General features: G+C 41.8%; 1 protein-coding gene across 3 annotated transcripts in view; it reads left to right on the forward strand.

Moving 5' to 3' along the window:
* Positions 1-25,994, forward strand: part of LOC143029593 (uncharacterized) — a 1,250,372-nt gene that overhangs the window by 772,176 nt on the left and 452,202 nt on the right. For all 3 annotated transcript variants that reach the window (XM_076192294.1, XM_076192296.1, XM_076192295.1), the window contains one exon: positions 452-5,841. In XM_076192294.1, the coding sequence (XP_076048409.1) occupies positions 452-5,841 (5,390 nt within the window). The remainder of the gene's footprint in view (positions 1-451; positions 5,842-25,994) is intronic.

Genomic DNA, 25,994 nt, shown 5'->3' on the forward strand with positions numbered 1-25,994 from the left:
ACGTCACTGTGTATAAGCAGCTCATAAGAACTGCGCAACTATCCATCCATAGCATACTGTCCAATAACTGAAAAGCAAAGAAAGACGAACCAGAAAATAACAAAGACTTATTATTATTAGCTTTCCAGAGAACAACACAAAATATCTTCTCTAAGTGACTTATGGAGGGCTGAACTTCTGACCGTGGCCGGTTTCCTTGGGGCCGCGTGTCTCCTACAAAAGAGGACCGTGGTAACGAATGACTTGACTGATAAAAGTAGACTATGTCAGTGATCTTTAGCTGCATAAAATCGCTTCTCCCGAGGCAGAACAAGCTTGATAGGGTGCGTCACTGTGCTGATGGGTTATGCTTAACTAATACAAAGGCTGAAAGTTTCGTGGCTACTCGTGTACTTTTGTTCGTTTCCTCACGTTAATTCGACTGACAAGTGTCTCCCCTTTCTTGTTCCAGATTGGAGGCAGGAAGGAAACTTCTTCAGCTCTTCTCCGTTGAGGCAAAGAGCACCAAGAGATGGTCCACTGAGCCTGGAAGGTGGGAAAGTTGAACAAGATAGTTTCCTCTCAAGCAGTATTGCCACCTCAGCAAGCAGCTCAGGCAGCACCAACACAGCTGCACCAACTCCCACCAATTCCGTTGCCACCACTACCACCACCACCGCTGGAACCACCACCAACACCGCCGCCGCGACTTCCGCTGCCGCCGCCTTCATCGAGTCCTCTTCTATCTCGACGACAAGAGGTCCTCAACTCATCAGTACCTTCAATGATGTTCTTACCTCCTACAATGCCTCTGGTAACGGCGTCGTCCCCGTCAGTAGTTCCGCAGCTACTCAGTTCTTGAGCACCAGCTTCACCTCCTCGAGCAGTATTAAGGTTACCGCCACCCCTATCCCACCCACAACCACCTCCGACGCTACCACCACCAGCGCCTTCACCACTATCACCACCAAAGCCGCCTCCATGTCCTCTCCTCCACCCCAAGCTTTGCCTCCCCATTCCACCGCCTCTACGCTAGCCACACTCCCCCCGCCGTCTTCTTCCTACAGGTCTCCTAGTCTTCCTCCATTGTCTTCCTCCATAACATCCAGTCTTCCCCCGTCGTCTTCCTCCATACCCTCCACCTTCCTTCCCTCTTCCTCCTCAGAGGCCCTTCGAACGACACCACCGATGAATGTCGGGAGTGAAAACAAACTTGAGGTCCGGGACAAGATTACTTCGAAGAGCATCATGGGGGAGGCGCTGACTGATAGCCACTTCACGGGGGCCACGGGCAGAACGACGTCACGTAGCCCCATCACGAAGACACCACCGGAGGTGACGCCGTCGCCTCCCGGTGTCGCAAGGCATTCCAGTATAAATATAAATAAAGGGGAGCCGGACAGGTCTTCTGCATACAAAGTTCAAACCTCGAAGAGAAAGAAGGGACTGACGGGTTTATCAGCCCCGACCACTGTTGAAACAAGTTCTCCAAACCTACCGTCACCTTCCCCTGATACAGACCTTATTACCGCTACGGTAGATCAAAGGGTAAACGACGAAGGATCCCCTGAAGCCTCGACGGAGAAGAGTACAAAGGTCGCTGCTGCAGGAAATCAACCAGCAATCAGCACCGAAGACCCAAACACCTCCACGGCTTTGATACTTCCGGAAGCTTGGCTGTCGTTGGACCAGGAGGAAGAACTTCGACTTTCAGAGGTGGTGGGAGTGACTTCGAGTGTAGGAATGAGGGCGGACGAGACACAGGTTCCTCGAGATCGTGAAACGGAAGAAAGTGATGGTGGAGGAAAGGGTAACAAGAAAGGAAAAAATCTAGTCCACCAGGTCGCTGGACTGGAAAAGACCCCGGTAATGGAAAACGAGCGTCTGGAGAATAAAGAAAAGTATATTTTCAAATTTCCGAAAGAAAAAGAAGAGAATTCAGGACAACTCGCTTCCTTGCATTTTAATAATGATGAGAGCAGCGCGCAAGCGCAAAATAGAAAAAAGTTAAACCCAGATCGTAACGAACTCTGTAAAGATTGCGGTTCCTCCTCCTCGCCTGAGATGGAGATGTCTATGATTCCTCAAGAGCCTTCCTCTTCAAAAAATGAAATTACTGATTCTTTTCATGACCAAGACTTGACTGCGCCTATTATGAAAGATAACAGTCCAGAGGAGCAGACCTCACGTTCTTCGTCCACGCCAAACGACGAAGAGGAGAAGAAGAAACGTAATGAACTCGAACTACATGCAGACAAGAAGGACACAGAGCCCGAATTAGATCACTCACCGGAAGGGTCCCTTGCCAGCAGCCTGATTTATCAAAGCGAGAAGAAGCCCAGGAATAACGATTTTTCTCCTAGTTCGTGGACAGTTGGTATTTATGACCATCTGAGTGACACTGACCCCAACGACTACATTCATAATGAAATTTATGATAGTGATAGTCTTCTAGGTGGTCATCGGACTAGCCTTTTCTTCGATGACAGAAGAGCTACTAATTCTAAGGCGTATAATTTCAATATATTTGACCGTGACTTATCCCTAACCGCTGGTGGGGACTTACCCGTGGCTTTCGGATCTTTGGAAGGAATGAATCTAAAGCGTGAAGATAAGGAGAGGCTATTTTCGCTCAGTTCTAACTATCCAATGGATTTTCTGAAGACCCCTCCCAAAACTCTGAAGACCTTGAATACAGAAATTTTATTCGGTTCCCCTCCTTTTCCCTCATCCAGTACTTCTTCAGTACAAGATGTCTTCACGTTCCCTTCTTCCTATTCATCGGCATCAACTCCCTTTCAAAAGAGTGATGCCGTTTCCAGCACCAATGATATTCCCACGAGTCAAGACATGTCCGTCGAGAAAGACAAGCCGTCAATGAAATGGGAGTTAACTCGGCCAAATACTCCGGTTCCTGGATCAAGTGAGCAAAAGACAAGGGAAAGGCACAAACAATCTTCCTTTATCGTTGATGCTGACGGTCCCTGGAGTACTATCCCTCCTGATGGCATTTCGGAAACTGTGACAGTGGAGGAGATGACCGAGGAAGGAACGGGGAAGTGGCTGGAGGAGGAAGAGGCCGGTCACACAGCACCAGAGGTCCCTCAGGAGCAAACTTCGAAATCGCTAACGCTTGGTCTCCCCCGGAAAGTTCATCGAGGTCCTGTAATCGCATTATCTCGCATTTCCAAGTCTGAGCCTGATTCGTCCTTGGAGACTAAAAAGTATGATCCATGGAGCACTGAAAGGAACTCGAGCGACCGTGCACCGTACAAGCCCTCTAAAGATACTCAAGTACTGGAAGAGGAGAAGAATTATATGAAGAATCATTATCATAGCGAAATGTTTTCGACTGAGGAGAAACAGAATGGGAAAGAGGGCGCAGACTTGCCTCCCTTCTCGACCCTCACCTCGCCGAATTTCTCCAACTTAGAAGGAATAACAATTGCCAAACGGGACGTGAATGTGGAAATTCCATTCGGGGCGGAGTCGAACACCAGCGTTAAGTTTCTGGACATAAACGATAACTCCACGCACAGATTCCGGAGGTTCAAACTGACGCAAACCGGGTTTTTTAATGGTTTTAGTGTGACGAAAACTGAAGAGGTTGATGGTGAAAACATGGATGGAACAGAAGAAGTGGCCGGGAAGGGTGACGACCCAGCACAAGGGGGTAGGGACCCCACGGAAGGAAGGGCGGGGACATCAGACAAGGAAGCGGTGGTGCCCACGGGAGAAACCAACGCAACGAGAGAGATGGCCGAATTACAAATAACTTTCGAAGAAGGAAGCAAACAAAACGAGAGACAAAATACAATCCCAGGCTTGCTACCGCCGCTACACTTACAATCACAAGACATCACCGGGACTGAAAAACCCGAAATTTTGTCTATAAAGATGAACTTAAGCGCAGCGAGCTTGAAGAGGCCACCCCACCTTGAAGTGACAAGCGACGCTAGAGTGACGAGTGACGCTCGAGGAGAAGAGAACAGTATTATTCCTCAACGGGACTCGAAGGTCAAGGTCTTGAAAGACAACGAAGGGGAACACGTCTTTTCTGTTCCCGAGCCTTCATTATCACTACACCCTGTCTTTGGAACTTCACCAAGACCCCTACAAGTACATGATGACCCGTCACTTTTTCCTGAAGCTTCTAAATTGTTTACATCACCCCAACCTGCCGACATACGCGCTTCATCGATCCATCCCAAGCAGCCGGAGCAGCAGCAGAAGCAGCAGCAGCGTTGGCGGCAGCAGCAACAGCCACAACAGAAGCTGCTGCAACAGGAACTACATAAAGAGCAAGAGGTACCGCAGCAACAAGAAGGCCAACAGAGCCAAATACTGAACAGCCAACAACAGCAAGAACGGATTCCTCAACAAGAGGAGCGTGAACTCCAGGAGGAACTCGCTTCACTCGCACTTCCTCCTCCAGCCGAAGGAGTGAGCCCATCCCGGTCACCCTCACTGCCTCCCCCGCCGCCACCAACACCCCGCACAAGGCCCGAACGGCAGTCTCGTCCGTTCGATGACACCTGGGTTCCTCGCTCGTTAGGCCGCGGTGGAGGCGACATTCTTCATGAGGCGGAGAATCCGACGCAATTGGATAATGTTAAGGTGATTACGGGGGATGCCATCAAGGACACGAACACAACGAAGTATGAAAACCTTGACAGGATTACACTGGGTGCCGTGTCAGATACACAAAATTCTGATTATCCACAAAGGCTAGTGAAGGCAGAGGATCAAAGCGAAGAAGATACAAGAACCGCTGGGAGGAAGGAGAGGGCGTATCTGCAGGAAAGCAAAGTGCAGAACGAAGTCTCTCCTTCGTTGTATTTCCCGAAGGAAAAGGCTCCCGCAGAGTCTGCACCCAGGACTTCCCCTTCGCCGCCCTCTTTTCTTACCTCGATAACAAGACCTTCGCTGAACAATGTACGTGAGGATGCCTCCGGAACGCCCTCCTCCTCCTCTTCCTCCTCCTCCTCCTCCTCCTCCTCCTCCTCCTCCTCCTCCTCCTCCTCCTCCTCTTCCTCGTCCTCTTCTTCATCCCGGAGTTCCGCGCCTATTGAAAAAGTTCCGTCTCACCTCGACGTGGGGGTCAGTTCTACTCTCCCACCTATGTTTGACGAGGATCTCATCCCTCCGCTGCCTTTCCAGTGGCCACGACAGCATGAGAAGTGGGGCCCGGCTGCCCTTCTTGAGTGGGAATGGCATCCAGGTAGTGAGACGAAAAAGGAAGACAGTTCACCCATTGAGAAAGTTGAGGTGACCAAAGAGAGCCAAGGCAAAAAAGAAGACACTCAAATAAATGGGGGTTCACCAAATGTCGGTTCCTCCTCCTCTCGTCGAAGCTATCGAGCCAACGGGGAACAAGGAGGGTCTAAGGGAAGTTCTGCTTTCTTACATAACAAAACCTTCGCTCGAGACCCTTCGACTAATGCAGATACCGAAGCCACCGAGAGACCAGCACCGCCTTCGAGTTCCACCCACAAAACAAACAAAGAACGTCACGAAGACGACAAAAGCCTTGACCTTGTGTCTCCCAAACATGCCAAGACAGACTCGAAGTCGGGCGAGAAGATCGAATTTGTGACCATGGGCTCCGGTGCCCGGTTTGACCTCTGGGGCCGGAAAGTCGACCCCTTCTTTGACGCCTTACGGGAGCGTCGGGACCCGGAGCGTGGTGGACGTGGAGGGGTCTGGGTCATCCGGACGGGAGGTCTTGTGGCCCTCGCCCTCTTCGTCCTGACCTTAGCCAAGCAAGTGACCCAGTCGGATCATACCCAGCGAGCAACCCTCACTGCCAACCTTGCTACGTCGATGGCTGCCGCCCATCTCCTGCTCATATTTGGTATTCAGGTAAGTCTATGTCTCTTTGGTTTATCAATTTAATGGTATTGCGGTCATTACGAGAAAAATTTTCTTTGCAAAGTATGCCCGTCGGGGGCTCGTAGATATAATCATATTTGTGAAGAAAAAATTTAGTCGAGAAACAAAGGAAGGATGCCGTGAATATTATTGTTGTGGTTGAGGACTTACTTTGACAAATGGTCACCACATACAATTATAACACACTCTACCATCCCGCTTCTATTCTCCGAGACGTCTTTCGATCAAAACTGGTCATCCTCAGGGAGGGAGATTTACGAAAATGGAAGAAAACGGGGTATATACATATAGGGGCGTACACTAGGTTAGGACATGTTACAAAATTATTTTTGTAAATGTAAGGCAATGGACCGTGCAATTGTGTGGTAAACAGTGTTAAGGTTGGACAGGAAGGTTAAGTGAGGTGAGTCTTTTATTGTTGAAGAAATCAGTTGGATGTTGATGGAAAGGTGCTCCAGAGAAATATAGACTAGAGACGCGATGGGGACAGTCTTCTCTTAAGAATATTCTGGTGTTCAGTTCTGACATATTTCAAATCAAGGTCATATATAACCACTTGTGTTACGATATATGAATGTTGCCTGAAAGGTATCATCAATATATTGATAAAATCATTGACACCACTACATATTATCTTATCATCAATACCACCATTTATCTATGGTAAGTTATCATCACGTGTGACGTAGATGCTACACCACAACTGCACACCACTAGATTCATCACTTGTACGCGCACAAGACCTCGGCAGAACGAAAAGCAACACCAATCCACTTTGTGAACTCTTTTTTTTTTTTTTTTTGACGTTGATGGATGAGCAAATACATATTTGTCGTCAAGTGGATCGGCCAAATGTTTTTACTTTTTTCTATTCCGTTCTTTTTTTTTTTCTTTTTTTCTTTATCAAATGAATTATTACATCTAGTCCTTCTGGCAATATCGTTCGTTGTCTTTTTTTCATTATTCATTACATTCAGTCTTTCAATCTATTTTACTTCTGTCATACTTCACTTTTTCTCCATTTTCTTTTCTTCTTTCTCCTTAGTGAATATATCATTAAACTCAATCCCTCGATGGACCTTTTTCTCTCTTTCCTTCTCTTTTTTTTTCTCCCTCTCTTATCGTCTCTCTTTCTGACTCCTCCCAACTCTCTCTCTCTCTCTCTCTCTCTCTCTCTCTCTCTCTCTCTCTCTCTCTCTCTCTCTCTCTCTCTCTCTCTCTCTCTCTCTCTCTCTCTCTCTCTCTCTCTTTCTCTCTCTCTCTCTTTCTCTCTCTCTCTCTCTCTTTCTCTATTTCTCCCCATACTCACTCTTCCTGACTCCTCGTACTCAATCTCTTCCTCCTCTCTTTCTTCACCCCTCCATAATCTCGCTTCCTTGGCAAAATTCCTTTCTTGGAGATCTTCCTTACCTATTTATCTTCTTTCTCGCGTTCCCCCTCTCTCTTCCTCCTCACTTTCTATTTCTCAACGTCCCTTCCCCTTCCTGCTTCTATCATTCACTCCTTCACCTCTTCTCCTTTTTATTGTCTTCATTCCATTTATCTTCCTCCTTACCTCCGTACCTTCATCACTCTTCCTTGCTCCCTGGCTAGGTTCCTCTTCCTCTCTTCATTCCCGTGAACTTGCGAGACCGGTGCAGGACCACCGACCTATCCATCGTTCAGCGATGCAGCCTCTGTGCTTCACCACAGTGCCCGTATCTAGTTTTGTAAAGTTGTATGGATGATGTGTCGTATATGTGAATTGCCGAACGTTGGAATATCTGTGGCTGTGAATGGAGTTTGAAAAGTGTAATCATATCGATTAGTTACAAAAATTGAAGTGTGGCACTGGTATGCAGCGTCTCTAATTTCCGCCTTTGCTCAGGGGGGCCAGGGAAACCATAAAGATAGCCAGTATTTCTTGGGGATCGACTCCAGTCTTCCGATATTTGAGGCGGGAACCTAACTATTCCACAAGAGCGAATCCTTCACTAAAATAGTTTATAATTTTATTTTTCCTTTTCTTAGTATTCCTGTCTTTCCCTTCCCTCAACAGTTCTCTGTCTTTAGGTATTTTACTATCATTCTCTTCTTGTCATTTTCCTGCTCCTAAGCATTTTCTTGTGTCTCTCTTTTCTCTCTTTTCCTATACATCTCGTTTCTCATCTCTTCTCTCTCTCTCTTTTCCTATACATCTCGTTCCTCTGCTCTCAGCTTCTTTCTCTCTTTCAACTATCTCGCTGCTCTCTTTAGTCCTACTTCCTCTACTCTACCTCTCACTCTCTTCTCTAACCCTGGCATCCCTCTCTCCTTTTTTTAATTCCTCTTTATTTGTATTCCTTTTGCCCCTCTTTACTATATCTAAGTTCCTAGACTTTACTCTTTATTTCCATCTTTTCATACCTCCATCTGCTCTTTACCATTACTCTCTATTGTCTCCCATTTACCGTATATTTTCATTCTTCTTTTTGCCTCTTTTTATAATATATACATATTTTCAGTTTTAATCAAACTTCTTTCCTTTTTTCTATTTTTTTTTTCTTTTCGTTTCCTTTGCATTTCCATCTGTTCCATTTTTACTATTTTTTCTACCTTTCTTTCTTTTTTCTTGTTCATTTCTCCTCGTTTTGTTCTGACCACTGAACCCACTTTCTTTCCGTTTCCTCGTTTTCCATCCTTCCTTTATTTTGCTTCTTAGTTTCCTGCACTTTTATTTATTTATTTGTTTATTTTTAGTTATTAGTTTTTATTGTTATTTTTTTTGCTTATATTATTTACGCTCATATTTCCTCAATGTCTTTCTTTATTCGTCTTTTCATTCGCATTTCGTTCCTTCCCTTAATTCTTTTTCTTCTTTAATTTTTTTTTCTTCTTTATAGTCCTGTTTTCGTTTACGTTTTCTTTGCAACTTCCTTTTCTTTCCCTAGTTTTTCATCTGCACCATTTGTTCCCTAGCCTTTCTTCTTTCCTCATATTTTTTGTGCGACTTTTTTTTTTTTTTTTTTTCATTTTGTGTGTGCTTCTGCTTCCCTCGTTTTCTACTTTTCGGTCATTTTTCCCTCCATGTTCCCCATATCATATTATATAATTTTTCTCTATTATTTTCATCTTTTCTCCCTTTGTCCTTCTCTACTTCCTTGTCTACACTCCTCCCTTCTTATTGTCATTTTTTGTCCTGTATTTTTCATTGTCCATTTTCCATTTCACCCTAAATATATTTCTTTTGATATTATTATTATTTATTTTTATTCATTTATTTATAATTATTTATTTATTTATTTTATTCATTTATTTATTTGTTTATATTCATTTATTTATTTATTTATTTATTTATTATTATTATTATTTTGTTTTCTCTAAATTGCCTTTCTAAGTTTCCTTCTATGTCCGAAATCCCCTTTGCTCCATTCTCTTGCCTCGCTCCTTCCATTCCTCTGAAAGGAATCGTAGGGAGTAACAAGATCAGACCCTTGCTATGGAACCGTAAGAGGCTACATAGATTCCATCAACCTAAACAAAGAAGCACTTTGCTTCCATTTACAGATAAACCAAAGAAAATGGTCAACTTTGAGATGAAACTCTGTTGTGGGACTTAGAATAATAAATAAACAAATTTCAAGGTACAAGTTCCAATAGTATGATAACGCAGCTCTATCTTTCAAAGACGTATCTATCTTTTTTTTGGACAGTGGAATTTGATTTATGTAACTAGGAGAGCGAACACCAGTAGAAAGAGAGCTTTGAACGATCCAGACCTTTTCCAGGGACCTTTTCTAGGGACATGTAATTGTCTTATTTCAGCCAGAAAAAAAAAATCGAAAATTATGTTTACTGACTTGGAGTGTCTTGTCTCGATCAGAAACAGAACTAATGCTGAAACAAGTTGTAGACAGGTCCTTAGAATGAGAGGAGATTCGGCCAATAAACCCAATTTTAAGCCCTTCAAGGTCATTGACCTGAACTCTCCTGTCCTGTACTCTTTTTGTGAATTCATTATTATAACTTCTTCGATCTTCTGTCTTTAACATTTCCGTTGGTTCCGTTCTTATTCTCTTCTTCTTTTGGAATCGTTTCTCTTCCAAATTAAATCAAACCTTACAGCCCTGATATAGAAGGTACAGAATGGCTTCTGTCGTGATAAAGTTCAGGTCATTTTATTCACTTTAGGCGTGGCTCTACGAAAACTGGCCAAGGTCTTGAATAAGGTACTCTTTAGCTAAACTAGATCATCTGGCGTTTCTCCAGATGGAAAACGTATGGTACGTTTTCGTAATTAGAGCGTTAAACTGTTAAATTTAGGATAACTTGTTGAAATTTTCTTATCTAATGAGGTTGAATGAATAGTTCGTAACTTTTTTTTTTCATCTCGTTTTGGTTTTCGGCCAGGTGGTGTAATATATATATATATATATATATATATATATATATATATATATATATAATTAATATATATATAATTTATATATATATATATATATATATATATATATATATATATACCGTTAGACGATTTTTACCCAAGTGAAGGTGAGAACAATTGGTCCAAATTTCTTTTTGTCTCAAGTTTCTTAGCCTTTCTAGTGGATCAAAATAAGTCATTTCTGTATTTTTGCTTTATTCTTGCTCGGTTCATTTAGCTGATGATATAAATATAAGTTTCAATTCGTCAACACAGATGAAATCAAACATTAAAAGAAAAAAAGACAAAAAAATGAAAAAGAAATTAACACAAAAAATATGAGAATTGTACCATACACGTCTTGGAAAAAAAAAGTTCGAAGTAACAGGAAAAAGAAAATAAGCCGAATAAAACTACTTTGGAAAGTTAGAGGACATGGTTTCTGTTGCCAGAGGCCTTCCGGAGTACGCTGGTGACCTCTTTGTCTTTGTCTTTTTCTTGAAGAGCGGTAAGAAGTGGAGACTCGTTCAGCCAATTTGACTCTCGTGGCATTTTCGGTTTAACACTGCCGAGTACGCTGGCGACCTCTTTATCTTTGTCTTTTTCTTGAAGAGCGGTAAGAAGTGGAGACTCTTGTTCGGCCAATTTGACTCTCGTGGCATTTTCGGGTTAACACTGCCGAGTATGCTGGCGACCTCTTTGTCTTTGTCTTTTTCTTAAAGAACGGTAAGAAGTGGAAACTCGCTCAGCCAACTTGACTCTCGTGGCATTTTCGGCTTAACACTGTACCTTCGTGTCGATAAGCCTTAGATCGATGTGTAGCAGATACATGTGACTGCCACTTGCCCCAGCTGTCTGTTATAGGTAAAGGTGAGGAGCCTACGCCAGGAGGCTTGTAGCTGCGGCCGAAGCCGTCACCTTTGTCCCATGCGCTTGGACCCTTGGGGCAGGTAATAGTCACTGCTGGGATTTGGAGAAAGGTGCGATATTCGAGCCCACGACTAAGCGAATGCGAGACCAGCACGCTGCCGATAACGCTAACAACGTTTCGATATGGTATTGATTAGATCACTGTTTCTTAACCGGGTGTCACATAAAACAAATGAAATATTGTTGACGCGTTATAGTAACGTCCGAGCGACACCAGTTTATCTGTTTGTCTGTTATCTTTTTGTCATACTAGGGATTTTTCAGTACAATTTATAGTTGATTTTGTATAACTGCAAATAATGAAATGACCACTGGGTTGATTCGTAGGTTAGTAATTTGTTGAAAACAGTCTCTTACAAAATAAGCGAAGTGAACATCAAGAGATGGGTGATACTTTTTAACCCAAATTAAACTATTTTATTGAAGTTATACATTACAAGAAAATAGACAAAACGAAAGGAACACATGATAAACACCACAGTAGGAATTTCATTATTCGTAAATTGAATAATTTTTTATTTTTTTATTTTTTTATTTTTATTTTTTTGTATCAGTGGCGAAAAATTCAAATGATCAATCGTTCTGATATTGCATGTTTTCATTGTCAGGACAATAGACAAATCAATAGATAAAAAATATTTAATTACGAAACTTGGTCAAAGGAAATCAAGTGAATTTTGCGCGTCCTCAAACAATGCTTCATTTTGTATGCATTTTTTTTATTGACTAAAAGCTAAGCAGTTTTATTTAGTCAAAATAAAAGTCACAAGAGAAGTTGGTGAAAACAACGTGGCTTATTGCATCCCTTGTTTGTGGTTTTCACGTACATAATATGGAGAGACTAGATGAGGCTTTAACGAAAGACTATGACAATCAGGCTGATATTAAACCACATGGAACATTTAATTAGGCGTGTATTAGAACACATAGAACATCCAATTAAGCGTACACTAGAAAACATACAAACAGATGGTGCCTAAAGTAATGGAGGAAAATGATAAAACGGAGAGACGCAGATGACATCAGTGCAAGAGCGACATGTGATGGAAGGATTTCTCAAACTGGAACATGGTCTGCTTGACTGACCTCAGAAAAATACAAGAAGGTTGAAAGCTTGGATCAAGCGGTGATGACCTAAGTGAAGGACACAACACCGCGAAGATGTATCAGGCAAAAAACGAGAGTAAATAACTGAGCAGAGGATGGGGACTTTGGATTGGGGTACACGAAACGAGGAGGGACGCGCCAGGGGATGTGCAACGACCTCATCTAATTCCGGGCGTATATACAATTCCTTTTTCCAATCTTGTTCGTTTCTTGTACATGACTGTCCAGCCAGGACACGGGAATAAAGTACATTAACTCTCCCTTCAAGCATCACTTCCCATCCTTACCCACTCATGTATATAGCTATACATGTACGAGTATGTTTCTATTATGGGGTCTATGAATTTCCAAATAGTTGCTAAGGACTTGAAAGTACTCAAGCCTGTGGTGGTACAGAGAAATACACAGTAATGGTAAGCTAACAAAAATTAGGGGGAAAAATCACTCTACTGAGAGGATATTTTTCATTCCTTCTTTGTTTTACCACGGCGGTCATCGAGCCCTCGAGCACCCTAAAGGATGTTCAGGGTTAAAACAATTGAGTCAAGAATAAAGTAAACGAAGGGTTGGTGGGTCGTGGGCTCTTAATCTTTAATTAAGAGAAATGAATTGGCGTTGCAGCCATAGACTCCTGCGTGTCTCACTAATTAAGCAACATAGGTCCTAATTAATATATCTCATCTAGTTTTTTTTTTATTTATCATCGCCTATCTTTTTACCTCTGAATGAGAAAAAAGTTAGTTACCACAATAAGCACCTGCATACATCACTTGTTATGCGACAATTGCATTGATATGTATATCAACTCGCATTCTTATGTAATTTATTCTCATACTAGTTTTTTAATTGTATTTCGTATTCTTTCTTCCCTATCTTTACGCTTCTCTCATTTTTAACATCTCATTATATACTTTATCCCTATTCCCCTCTCCTATGTGAAAAGGGATTCCATTTTCCTCTTCTCTCATCTCCCTTTTTCTTTCACTTTTTCATTTCATGTTTGTCTCCTTTCTATCTCTTGTTCCCTCGTCCTCTCTCTTACCGATTTTCTTTTCTTTCATATTTCTCAGTATCTAATTAGAAGAGACAAAAGAGAAATAACAGCTAAGAGTAGCTAATCGGAAGGGTGTTCCTAAACTGAGTAGAATTTCCTGTCTGTAACCAGCATTGAGATACCAACCACCTTCGTCACTGAAAGAACAAGTGCTCTTCTATTTGTTGAGACACTTTAAATAATTTATTCCAAAAAACGCTTTTGTCCTGTTCAAGAAGCCAGAGGCACCGAAAGACTAAAAGACCTTGGGGGCAAATCTCGAAAAAACCGACTTCGATTTTTTACCCTGAGGATGACGAAGGACGTCGTCGAAACGTTGTGAATATTCGCTGTCTTGTTCTGCATCTACAGCGCTATCTGCAGGTCCCCCACTGACAGACCCCAATCCCACTAAACCTTAAAATCGTCTGGGAAACGGTTTTCCAACCGATTTTCTTTCCTGGTGTCAGGCCTCGACTAATGCTTCACTATCTCCCCTCCTCCTCCTCCTCCTCCTCCTCCTCCTCCTCCCCCTCTCTGACCCCTCCAATCTCCTTCCCTTCTCGACGTGTCCTTCCTTCTCGTCTTCCTTCTCTTCCTCCTCCTCTTCTTATTTCTCCTCCTTCTCTTCCTCCTCCTCTCTGACCCCTCCAATCTCCTTCCCTTCTCGACGTGTCCCTCCTTCTCGTCCTCCTTCTCTTCCTCCTCCTCTTCTTCTTCCTCCGCCTTCTCTTCCTCCTCCTCTTCTTTCTCCTCCATCTCTTTCCTCCTCCTCCATCTCCTTCCTCCTTCTTCTTTTTCCTCCTTTCTCCTCCTTCCCCTTTTCTTCTCCTTTTCTCCTCCCTCCTTCTTCCTCCTCACTTCTCCTCCTTTCTTTTTCTTACTCCTCTCTCCTTCCTCCTCCACCTTTCTTTTTCTTTCTCCTCGTCCCTTCTCTTCCCTCCTCCTCCCTCCTCCTCCTTCCACTTCCTTTTTCCTCCTGCTCCCCCGACCTACAACAAGTCTTCACGACATGGTCCTTCTAGGCAATCACTTCTGCATCAGATTTTCAGTTACTTTTTCCAAAGTTGCATGAACACGCACAAACACACACACACACACACACACACACACACACACACACACACACACACACACACACACACACACACACACACACACACACACACACACACACACACACACACACACACACACACACACACCCGCGCGCGCGCGAAACTCCGTTGTATCAAAAGATGTCTTACCACGAGATCGCATATTTGTCATCGCCTCCTTCACTCCAGCTCTTATTTTCACCCTTAACCTTACCCTCACACTCGCTCTCACCCTCAGGGATCACAATTATCCACCTCTAACCTTTACTCTCACCCTCACTTTTACCATTACTCTCACACTCACCTTCACCACGCATTTATCTCAGCCTCATTCTCACTCTCATTATCACTCTCACTTTCACCCTCTCCTTCACCGTCACCCAATCCCTCTCCCTCCTCCTCCTCCTCCTCCTCCTCCTCCTCCTCCTCCTCCCTCTTCCCCCGCCTTCTTCCTTTACTCGACGCCATCAATATATCCAGGCGTCAAGCCTTCCCTCGAGTACATCCTCCTTCTTACAAGATTTCTTTCCCATCACGGTATGGCCTCACAACTCTTCCCATCTCCTTCCTCCCCCTCTCCCCTCTCTCCTCCCCCTCTCTCCTCCCTTCTTCTTCCTCCACCCTCTCTCCTCCCCCTCCCCTCTCTCCTCCCCCTCTCCCCCTCTTCTCCCTCCCCCTCTCTCCTCCCCCTCTCCCCTCCCTTTTTCTTCCTCCCCCTCTCTCCTCCCCCTCCCCCTCTCTTCTCCCCCTCTCCCCTCCCTTCTTCTTCCTCCCCCTCTCTCCTCCCCCTCCCCCACTCTCCTCCCCCTCTCCCGTCCCTTTTTTCTCCTCCTCCCCCTCTCTCCTCCCCCTCTCTCCTCCCCCTCTCCCCTCCCTTCTTCCTCCTCCTCCCCCTCTTCCCTCCCCCTCTCCCCTCCCCTCTTCTCCCTCCCCACTCCCAACCTATCACTGTGTTGTAATCTCCCTTCGCTCCTCCTGGGACACTTATCAACTGCATAAAGTCGTTTGGATTCAGTTATGACAGAACCATAACACAGAACTCTTCATTTTCCACAGGCATATGATATACCAAGTCTTTCGATGCTATTCACGATTTGGGCGTTTGTTTTGGCTCCCACCAAGCGATTTTATTCAGCAGAGGGGAAACCAAGCCATTTGCTGGAAGGATGAAGTCATTTAGACTGAAAGCATAGATAATAGAGTCTGTTCAGGTCTGAAGCTTGTGATTCTTTTCAACTTAGAGGAGAACACAGGATAGCAAAATTGGTGTTCCAGCACATCAACACCTCTTACTTTTCGGAATTAAAAAAAAAAAAAAAAAAAAAAAAAAAAAAAAAAAAAAAAAAAAAAAAAAAAAAAAAAAAAAAAAAAAAAAAGTAATATAATCAATGATAATGATAATAATAATGATAATGAAAATAATAATTTTACAACACGAAAAAATTCTATTTAGATGAATGAAATCGACTGACAGCAGGCGGCACTACTGCACAATTCGCAAATATTCGTGAAAATTCTGATCGAGATTAAATTGCCTGTTGGCTGCCAAAGTGTATGCACAGGTAGTAAGGAGCAGCGAAGGGGTTGATCAAGTCAGATTTCGCACTTTCACTGCACAGGTGACTGATTAAAATCACCTGGCGACAGCAGGAATAGTTACTGAAATCATAAAACGCAGCGGAATGGTTAACTCTCTTGATGTTCGTTTTTTTTTCCTAAGATGAATTAACTTATCTAACCACAACTGAGGGCTGAAATACAAATACAAAGATTTACAAACTCAAAGGATACTGACACGAGATTCTGGTCCACATCGCAAGAGAGAAAAAAAAAAAAAAAAAAAAAAAAAAAAAAAAAAAAAAATAATCTGATCTCATTCAAATGGGATCACGACTCATGAAAGCCTCAACTTTGTCCTAAACCTTTCCCCCTCAGGTGAATAAAACCATCTGGTCAAAGGGTGAAGGAGTTCGAAGCCTCACGAAGTAATCTCGTTGACAAGTCGTCGACGTTTCTTTGATCTTCTCCTGCCTCTTGCCTCTTTCATTATGTCCCGATCCTGAGCCCAGTGGCATACCTCACGGATCCAGTTCCTATCGAGGGCATCTTCCTATTTAATCGGTTGTCGGCCGGATGGCTGAAGCTCGTATTATTCATCAAAAACTCGTTAAGATAGTTACTTTATTTTATAGAAGAAGGCCTCAGAAATTTACCTTACGAGAACAGGCTTAGACACTTCAACTTACTCTCTCTGGAAAGGTGCAGAGTGGTGGGTGATCTAATAGAGGTGTTCAAATGGATCAAAGGCTTTAACAAAGGTGACCTAAACAAGGTTATCATATTAAGACAATGTGGCAGGACCCATAGTTATGGAATGAAATTAGACAATTTTAGATTTAAGAAGGAAATAAGCATTGAATTGATTTACTAATAGAGTAGTTAACGGATGGAATAGACTTAGTAAACATCTAGTGAGGGCTGAAACTATCGGTTGTTTTAATAAACGGTTAGACAACTTTATGGTTGGGGATGACAGGTGGTAATGGACATGAAACTGTCTAGTGTAGGCCTTATGGTCTCTTGCAGTCTCCTTTATTCTTACATTCTTATGTAAGGCCTGCATGCGTGTGGATCGATCAAAGTATTCTTCAGCCTGATGGTCACCTTTCATGTGAAGGAAATTGATTGTCACTGTCTAGAAAATTATGCGAACGAAGTATCAAAGTATATTGAAACGTTTTACCCTTTCGTTGCTGCACTCAAAATTGTCATTAAATTTTCGTCAGGGGAATTTAATCAGCTGAGTGAGCTTCCGTTGTTTTCGTTGTCTAAGGGCTCAACATATCACGATTTATCTTGCTTGCTTGGATGAACGAGACCTTTCACCATGTCCAAAATGTTCTGGTGAAATCCTTAGCTCAGCGCATCGCTGACTACTTCAAGATTTTCCAGGAAATTTGATGTGTACCGGTAAAGGAAAAAAAAATCACTTATTGCACCCCAGAGATTTATAAGATTTCCCAGAAAACCCTTCTAAACGCTCTTAAATGACAGACATGATTTTTTTTTATCTCAGTTTTTCACCAAAATTTTATCTCAAAGTAATTCGCTGATATGTGGTCCTACAAATAGTCTCCCAATATTTTTTTCTTTTATTTATTTATTTATTTATTTGTTTATTTATTTTATTCATTTAATCTTATTTACTTATTTATTTATTTATTTTTGTTTATTCATTTATTTTTATTCATTTATTTATTATCCATGATTTTAGAGAATTCATTCTTAAAGTATGTACATCTAGGCTAAGTCTTGAAGAATTAGCCTTCAATCTCTTAGGTTCAACAAGGGGAGCATTGAAGACATTCTTCATCACAAGAGTATATGATGCTCGCTTAGGCCCGTCCTTCAGTAATGGCTTTTGTTGTCTCTGTTGGTTCACTCAAAAAAGGAAACAAAAGATGCTTGTGTAACCAAGTTGCATTCCGAGTAGAAGTGACACAACCCTGAGGGGGTGACCATTGTTTGAATGTCCCGACATGCAGAGTCATGCTTCTGTAGCCCCTTGTTGACTCGTTTCTCTTGCCTCGGGTTTTCAGAAAGAAGTTACTACACTTCACAAATAATAATAAAAATTATTGTGTCTTTTATCTCTGGCTGCCATCAAATTATTTCATTTACCAGTGAGAAAATTTGGCTAAAGCAATACTGTCATTTGTTAATATCAACGCTTTGACAGGTTCCTCACGGTGACCATATTATTTTTTCTGGCCAATGACAGACGATTTAGTTCGGCTGAAGAGAGTTTAGGACAAAACAATTGAGACCTCCGTACGTCACTTTGTTGATGAGATTAACTGAACTAATCCTCTTTTTTTCCCTTGACAAGCTGAATTTGTATTCAAAATTCAAAAAAGAAAATAACATCTGTCTGGTGATTTATACTAATGTGTGTGTGTGTATGTGCGTGTGTGTGTATGTGTGTATGTGTTTGCGTGCACGCTGCATTAGAATCCAATTTCTTCTAGATAACGACATAAATCGATAATAAAAAATAGACTAAAAATGGACCGCATCTTGAATTGTGATTTCGTAGATTGAGACCTCAAAAAAAAAAAAAAAAAGTGAAGCCACTGTGAGTAAATCCGTAGAACGTGCCACCATAGTGAAAGAATAAAATAATCACATTTCATTATTAGAATTTGTTCTGGTTCACTCCAAGCAATTCTATTCAGCTGATGAGGCAGAACCGGGCAAAATGGGTTCACGGTCTGTTGACGTGATCCTCATGAGTGCAGGATTTATGTGACCAATTTGAAGGATTTCCTAAAATCCAAAGACGAAGCCGACGTCATTTCTTTCTGACGCCCCCCTCTCCTTTTTTTTTTTTTTTTTTTTTTTTTTTTTTTTTTTTTTTTTTGTTTTTTTTTTTTTTTTTTTGTTTTTTTTTTTTTTTTTTTTTTTTTGCACGACGAGGTCATCGAGTTCCATTGGTAGAGATGGAAGAGGAGGAAAAGGAGGTCAAAGAGGAGGTCAAGGTTACGTGACCTAGGACACGGGATCACAGCAACGTTCGAAAACGAATGAATAAAAAAAATGGAATCAGTAGAAGAACTGAATCACTAGAAGAATATATTTACTTGTCTATATATACCAAAGTGCTTCTTCACCCTTAACGAGCCAAGACACGCAACCATAAGGTTGTCAGATCTATTGGTCTACATTATCCGCTATGTATGAAAAAAGATGGTCATCAGTTGGAACATTTGTGAACACGTAGGGGGGACTACACGAAGGATAAGTACTCTTTTTTTTTTCAAACTGATAACTATTATTTTTCAGACACAACTGATAACACGGACCAGTGGACTTGACAGAATTACGAAACATGTGGCAATGTACAGGATGGTCCGAATGTCTTGTTACCCCTACCAATAGAGGTACAAGTATTACAGTAATACAAAAGACATGTCCTGGATTCAGGCTGCTCGTAACTGTATGGGCATATGAGCGCGGGGACATTGCGACATGACGTCACTGAAAGATTCGTCAAACCAGCTCCTCCAAAGATGACAATGCCGCGATGGGAACATTTTATTCCAGTGTTCTTATTTTGTTCTATTGTTCTTAGAGTAAATCAACTGAATCCAGGACATGTATTTTGTATTACTGTAATACTTGTACCTCTATTGGTAGGGGTAACAAGACATTCAGACCACTGTATATTTCTGGAGGAAGACACCTTGTAGTATCATAATCTTTAGGATCATGCTCTGGACACCATCAGGTAATCTTTTTCTCAACTCCGGCTGGAACATGGGACTAAAAACAAGGTCACGTCTGAGTCGACACGATAAAGTGTTAGTGTTAATGAGGTTTCCCACTCTAAGGTCACAGAACACCGGAAACCAGCTCACGGTTCCAGGAAGGTTATATCAGGTGTCAGACCAGGTTAACAAGTTAAATTATAATCATGTTAGATATGGTACGGTGGGGGAATGGGGGGATAGATTAGGGTGGGGGGTGATGGGCTGGCGCAGAACTCAGAAGATCGAAGATGAGACGAGATCAAAGCAGCAAGGGTGGTTATGCAAGAAGGATAAATGTAATATCCGACCTAATGATCGGAAGTAACGGAAGATGATAAGGTCATGAGAACTAATGAAGAACTTACACAAGTCCAAGGGGAAGAGGAGGAGGAGGAAGAGAAGGAGGAGGAGGAGGGTAGGAGGGTGATTTTGGGAAAGGAAAAGGAATAGGAGGTGTAGGAGGAGGAAAGGAGGTAGAAGGAGGAATACAAAGAAAAGGAGAAATCAGACGAGGAGAAAAAGAACCTGACCGAAAAGAGGTCTTATGGGGACTTACGAACCAATTCGTTCATTCGTAATGACCTTATTGTGTTTGTTATGGCAAACTCCTGATACTTTTTTTTTGTGCAGAATGATGCTATTGAAAGTGATTCATTACTCATACATAACGTGGTGAAGAGTATAGATTTTATAACTACAAACTTCAGACTATCCTAAGAAGATGAGATCTAGACCACAACCAAATAGAACCTCGCTAAGAAGATGAGATCTAGACCACAACCAAATAGAACCTCGCTCTAAGGTTCTGTTCAGGCTAGCACTTTGAACCACGCGGTAACAATAATAATAAAAAATATATATATATGCGCGGTTGTGTGTGAACACCTCCAGTGACTTATAATGCAACTGAACCGCACGGTTGAAACCGTTAGTGTGAACAGGACCTAAGAACCCTGCGATTTAAGACCTTTCCTTCAGCTGAATGAAATCGCCTATCACTCGGCACAGCAAACGTTTAAGGGGGAATCCCCTTGTCAACCTGTTTGATCCAGTAACGAAATTGATCTATTTATCTTACTTATTTATATATCTATTTATTTGTTTGTTTATCTATTTAGCCTTAGGCCAAGCGATTTTATTCAATCGAAGGTCCATGAATTTTTTTTTTATGTCGAGTCCTTTTATTCTTAATTCGTTCCTCGGCTAAATATATCATAGAATCTCATTCTATGTTATTCTAGTTTGCTCCATTCTTGTCCTATTCTGCCTAAGTTTTTTTCATGAGCATGATTACTATCGTTATTATTGCAATCATCATCATCATCATCATCATCATCATCATCATCATCATCATCATCATCATCATCATCATCATCATCATCATCATCATCATCATCATCATCATCATCATCATCACCGTCATGATTATCATCATCATCATCACCGTCGTCATCATTATCATCATCACCGTCATCATTATCATCATCACCGTCATCATTATTATCACCACCAGATTCATCATCATCATCATCATCACCATCATCCATCATTATAATTATCATCAACCACCACGGTCATCATTATCATCACCACCAGAGTCATCACCATCACCATCATCATCATCATCATCACCATCACCGTCATCACCGTCATCATCATCATCATCATCATCATCATCATCGTCATCAACATCATCAACATTAACATCATCATCATCATCATTATCACCACAAACGTCATCATCATCATTATCACCACAAACGTCATCATCATTATCACCACAAACGTCATCATCATCATTATCACCACAAACGTCATCATCATTATCACCACAAACGTCATCATCATCATTATCACCACAAACGTCATCATCATCATTATCACCACAAACGTCATCATCATCATTATCACCGCAAACGTCATCATCATTATCACTACCATCACCATCACCATCACCACCGTCATCGTCATTATCATCACCACCACCGTCATCATCATCATCATCATCATCACCACCACCGTCATCATCATCACCACCAACATGTCCATCATCATCATCATCATCATCATCATCATCGCCACCACCACCACCGTCATCATAATTATCATAATCACCACCACCACTGTCATCATCATTATCATCAACACCAACGTCATCATCATCATCATCATCATCATCATCATCATCATCATCATCATCATCATCATCATCATCATCATCATCAACACCATCATCATAATCATCATCATCATCATCATCATCATCATCATCATCATCATCATCATCATCATCATCATCATCATCATCACCACCACCGTCATCATTATCATCACCGTCATCATCATTATCATCACCACCACCGTCGTCATCATTATTATCATCATCATCATCACCGTCATCATTATCATCACCACCGTCATCATCACCACCACCGTCATCATAATTATCATCACCACCACCACCACCGTCATCATAATTATCATCATCACCACCACCACCGTCATCATAATTATCATCATCAACACCACCGTCATCATCGTCATCACCATCATCATCATCACCACCGTCATCATCATCATCACCACCGTCATCATCATTATCATTACCACCACCGTCATCATCATTATCATGAGCACCACCGTCATCATCATCATCATCATCATCATCATCATCATCATCATCATCATCATCATCATCATCATCATCATCATCATCATCATCATCATCATCATCATCATCACCACCGTTATTATCATTATCACCACCACCGTCATTATCGTTATCATCATCCCCACCGTCATCATTATCATCACCACCACCGTCGTCATCATTATCATCACCACCGTCATCATCATCACCACCACCGCCATCATCGTTATCTTCACCACCGTCATCATCATTATCTCCATCATCGTCATCATCATCATCATCATCACCACCGTCATCATCATTATCATTACCACCATCATCATTATCGTCACCAAAACCGTCATCATTGTCATCAACACCGTCATTATCATTATCATCACCACCACCGTCATCATTATCATCACCGTCATCATCATCATCATCATCATCATCATCATCATCATCATCATCATCATCATCATCATCAAAATCATATCATCACCACCACCGTCATCATCATCATCATCATCATCATCATCATCATCATCATCATCATCATCATCATCATCATCATCATTATCACCGTCATCATCAACATCATCATCATCATCATCATCACCGTCATCATCATCAACATCATCATCATCATCACCACCGTCATCATCATCATCATCGCCACCGTCATCATTATCATCACCACCGTCATAATAATTATCATCACCACCACCCACACCGTCATCATAATTATCATCATCATCATCATCATCATCATCATCATCATCATCATCATCATCATCATCATCATCATCATCACTACCGTCATCACCATCACTACCATCATCACCATCATCATCACCACCACCGTCATCACCATCACCACCATTATCACAATCATCACCTCCATCACCATTTTTTACCTTCCCCCCGTCAGTCCTCATTATAAATCAAAAGCCCCGCTTTTTTCTTTTTCCCATCGTGATCACTGAAACCTCTCTCGAGCTGAAACGAGAATGAAAATCTGTAAAACCGTCTCAGTAAAGTTGATTACTTTGTTGGCGTGAAGCCTTGTTCCCTGACCTCCTTGCCTTAATGGCATGCAGGAGGCCAAAAGGCTTTACAAGTCCGAGAGATTTTCAAAATCTACATTCAGCGATCATAAATAAGGATGATTTGCAGGCGCTGATTTTCAGAAGCCACGGGAAGGTAGAAACTCAGACTCATTTCTTAGAGAAAGAAAGAGAAGGAAAATGAGGAAAGTGAATTAGGTGGATATGATAAAGATGAAGGCAAAGAAAAACAAGACGTAAAAGACAGAAAAGGAAGGAATAAAATAAAAATAAAACATTGAAGAAAATACAGATGACATAAAAGTTAACCAATAGATCGCAATAGATTATAATGGATTTAAGTAGATTGCGGTGGATTAAGGGCCACAGTGGGTTTCAGTGCATTACAACAGATTACAATGACTACAAATAGATCACAAATAGATTGAAAATACATTACGAAAAGATTACAAATAGATTAAATTTTATAGTGAATTACAGTGTATTACAACGAATTATATTAAACCATTAGATTAATTACAATAACAATCCCTACCAGGAGGAGACATTGTGGTACATAGATATCAAACACAGAAATTAAATGAACACACAACGAAGTAACAAACACACGCACAGGTAAATACACAAACAAAACGGACAATTAGCAGACATTAAATAAGTTGTTTGTCAAGCTACAATTTATCGCCTCGACTACGCGGTTAAAGAAGTTGTTTCTACCTACGTTTGAGGAGGAAGAACGAAAGAGGAAAAAGAAGGAGGAATAAAGAGAGGAAAAGGAGGAAGAAAGAAAAAGAAAGTGGAGGAATAAAGAGGGAAGGAAGAATAGAGAGAAGGAAAGAGGAGGATGAAGAAAAAAGAAACAATGGGGAAGAACAGGAGGAGGAGGAGGAGGAAATAGAAGAAAAGAGGATGAAGGAGGAAAGAAGAGGATGAAGAAGGAAAAGGAAGAAGGAGGAAGAGCAAGAAGAAAACAGGAAGAAGAAGAAGAAGATGGTGGAGAGGACGAAGCTGGAGGGAGAAGAAGGAAGATGAGGAAGAAGAAGGAAGACGAAGATGGAAGAAGAAGGAAGACGAAGTCTAAAGAAGGAAGACCTTCCTGTGGTCCAGGTCACCGTTCTCTCCTGCAGCCACATTTCGCAATTGCTTTTATCCTGCAAATGCCCTCCCGCCATTGACTTCGCATCGCCTTAGCCACAGAGGAGGACTTCCTCCTCCTCCCCCTCCTCCTCCTCCTCTTCCTTCTCCTCCTCTTCCTTCTCCTCCTTCTCCTCCTCTTCCTCCTCCTCTTCCTCCTCCTCCTCTGCTGTCTTCATTAGCCAGAAGCTCCTGTCCTAGCAAGGTGTCCCCCCCCCCAACCCCTTCCCGTTATTATATCCATCGTCATCATCCCAAGTGGGACTGATCCGTCAGCCTCAAACTGATCTCTCTCTATATAGACCGACGCGACGGCCGCCGCCAAGACCCTCTTCCAGTCGCTCTTTGGGTCTTTATACTCGTACAGGTACAGACACGTCTCTTATGATCATGTCCTCCTTCATTGGAAGCCTTTTCTCTCGCTATCTATATTTCTTTTTCGTTGGTTTCCTCGTGTGTGTATTTGTTTGTTTGTTTGTTTATTTCTCTTTTTTCATATTTCTTTTTTATTTCTTTCTTTCTTTCTATATTTTTCTGTTTATCTACTTCTTTCTTTCTCTCTAAATTTGTCTTTTTTCTTTTTATCGTTTTCTTTTCTCTCATTCTATGACTCCTTCTCTTTTTCCTTTATGTCTTTTTTTCATTTGCTTTCCTCTTTTCTTTTCTTTTTTCTTTATCTCTTTCCTTCCTTTTTCTCTCTCTCTCTCTCTCTCTCTCTCTCTCTCTCTCTCTCTCTCTCTCTCTCTCTCTCTCTCTCTCTCTCTCTCTCTCTCTCTCTCTCTCTCTCTCTGTGTGTGTGTGTGTGTGTGTGTGTCTGTGTGTGTGTGTGTGTGTGTGTGTTTGGTAAGTATAAGAAGACCACGACAGTATCCCTACCTTTATGTTTGAAACGGAAGGTTTACAAGACAATGAAGACAAAACTAAGGATTACACAGAGAAGAATGTAGGGGTCGCTGATGGGAATAACGCTAAAAGACAGAAGGAGAGCAAGTTGGGTGAGATAGTGGAGGTAAAGGAAAGGAAGTGGCATCGGGCTGGTAAGTTAACGCAAAGGAATAATGAGCGATGGAGCAAGTGTGTTACTGAGCTGAAGCTGTGAGACAGGAAACGTGAAAGAGGGAGACCAGACAGAGGGTGGAAAGACGAGGCAGAGAAATTTTCAAGAGTGACGTGGCACGGGTTGCCTTAGTCGTGCGAGTCGTGGAAAGGTGTGAGAGAGGCCTTTCTTCGGCACTGGACTCAAAATGGTTGATAAATATATATATATATATATATATATATATATATATATATATATATATATATATATATATATATATATATATGTGTGTGTGTGTGTGTGTGTGTGTGTGTGTGTGTGTGTGTGTGTGTGTGTGTGTGTGTGTGTGTAAAGATTGACAGATATAGAGGTGAGGTGTCAAAATGAAAAGTTAAGG

This window comes from Oratosquilla oratoria, chromosome 11, assembly GCF_046742065.1.
Source record: "Oratosquilla oratoria isolate Oo_2021 chromosome 11, ASM4674206v1, whole genome shotgun sequence".
Taxonomy (NCBI): domain Eukaryota; kingdom Metazoa; phylum Arthropoda; class Malacostraca; order Stomatopoda; family Squillidae; genus Oratosquilla; species Oratosquilla oratoria.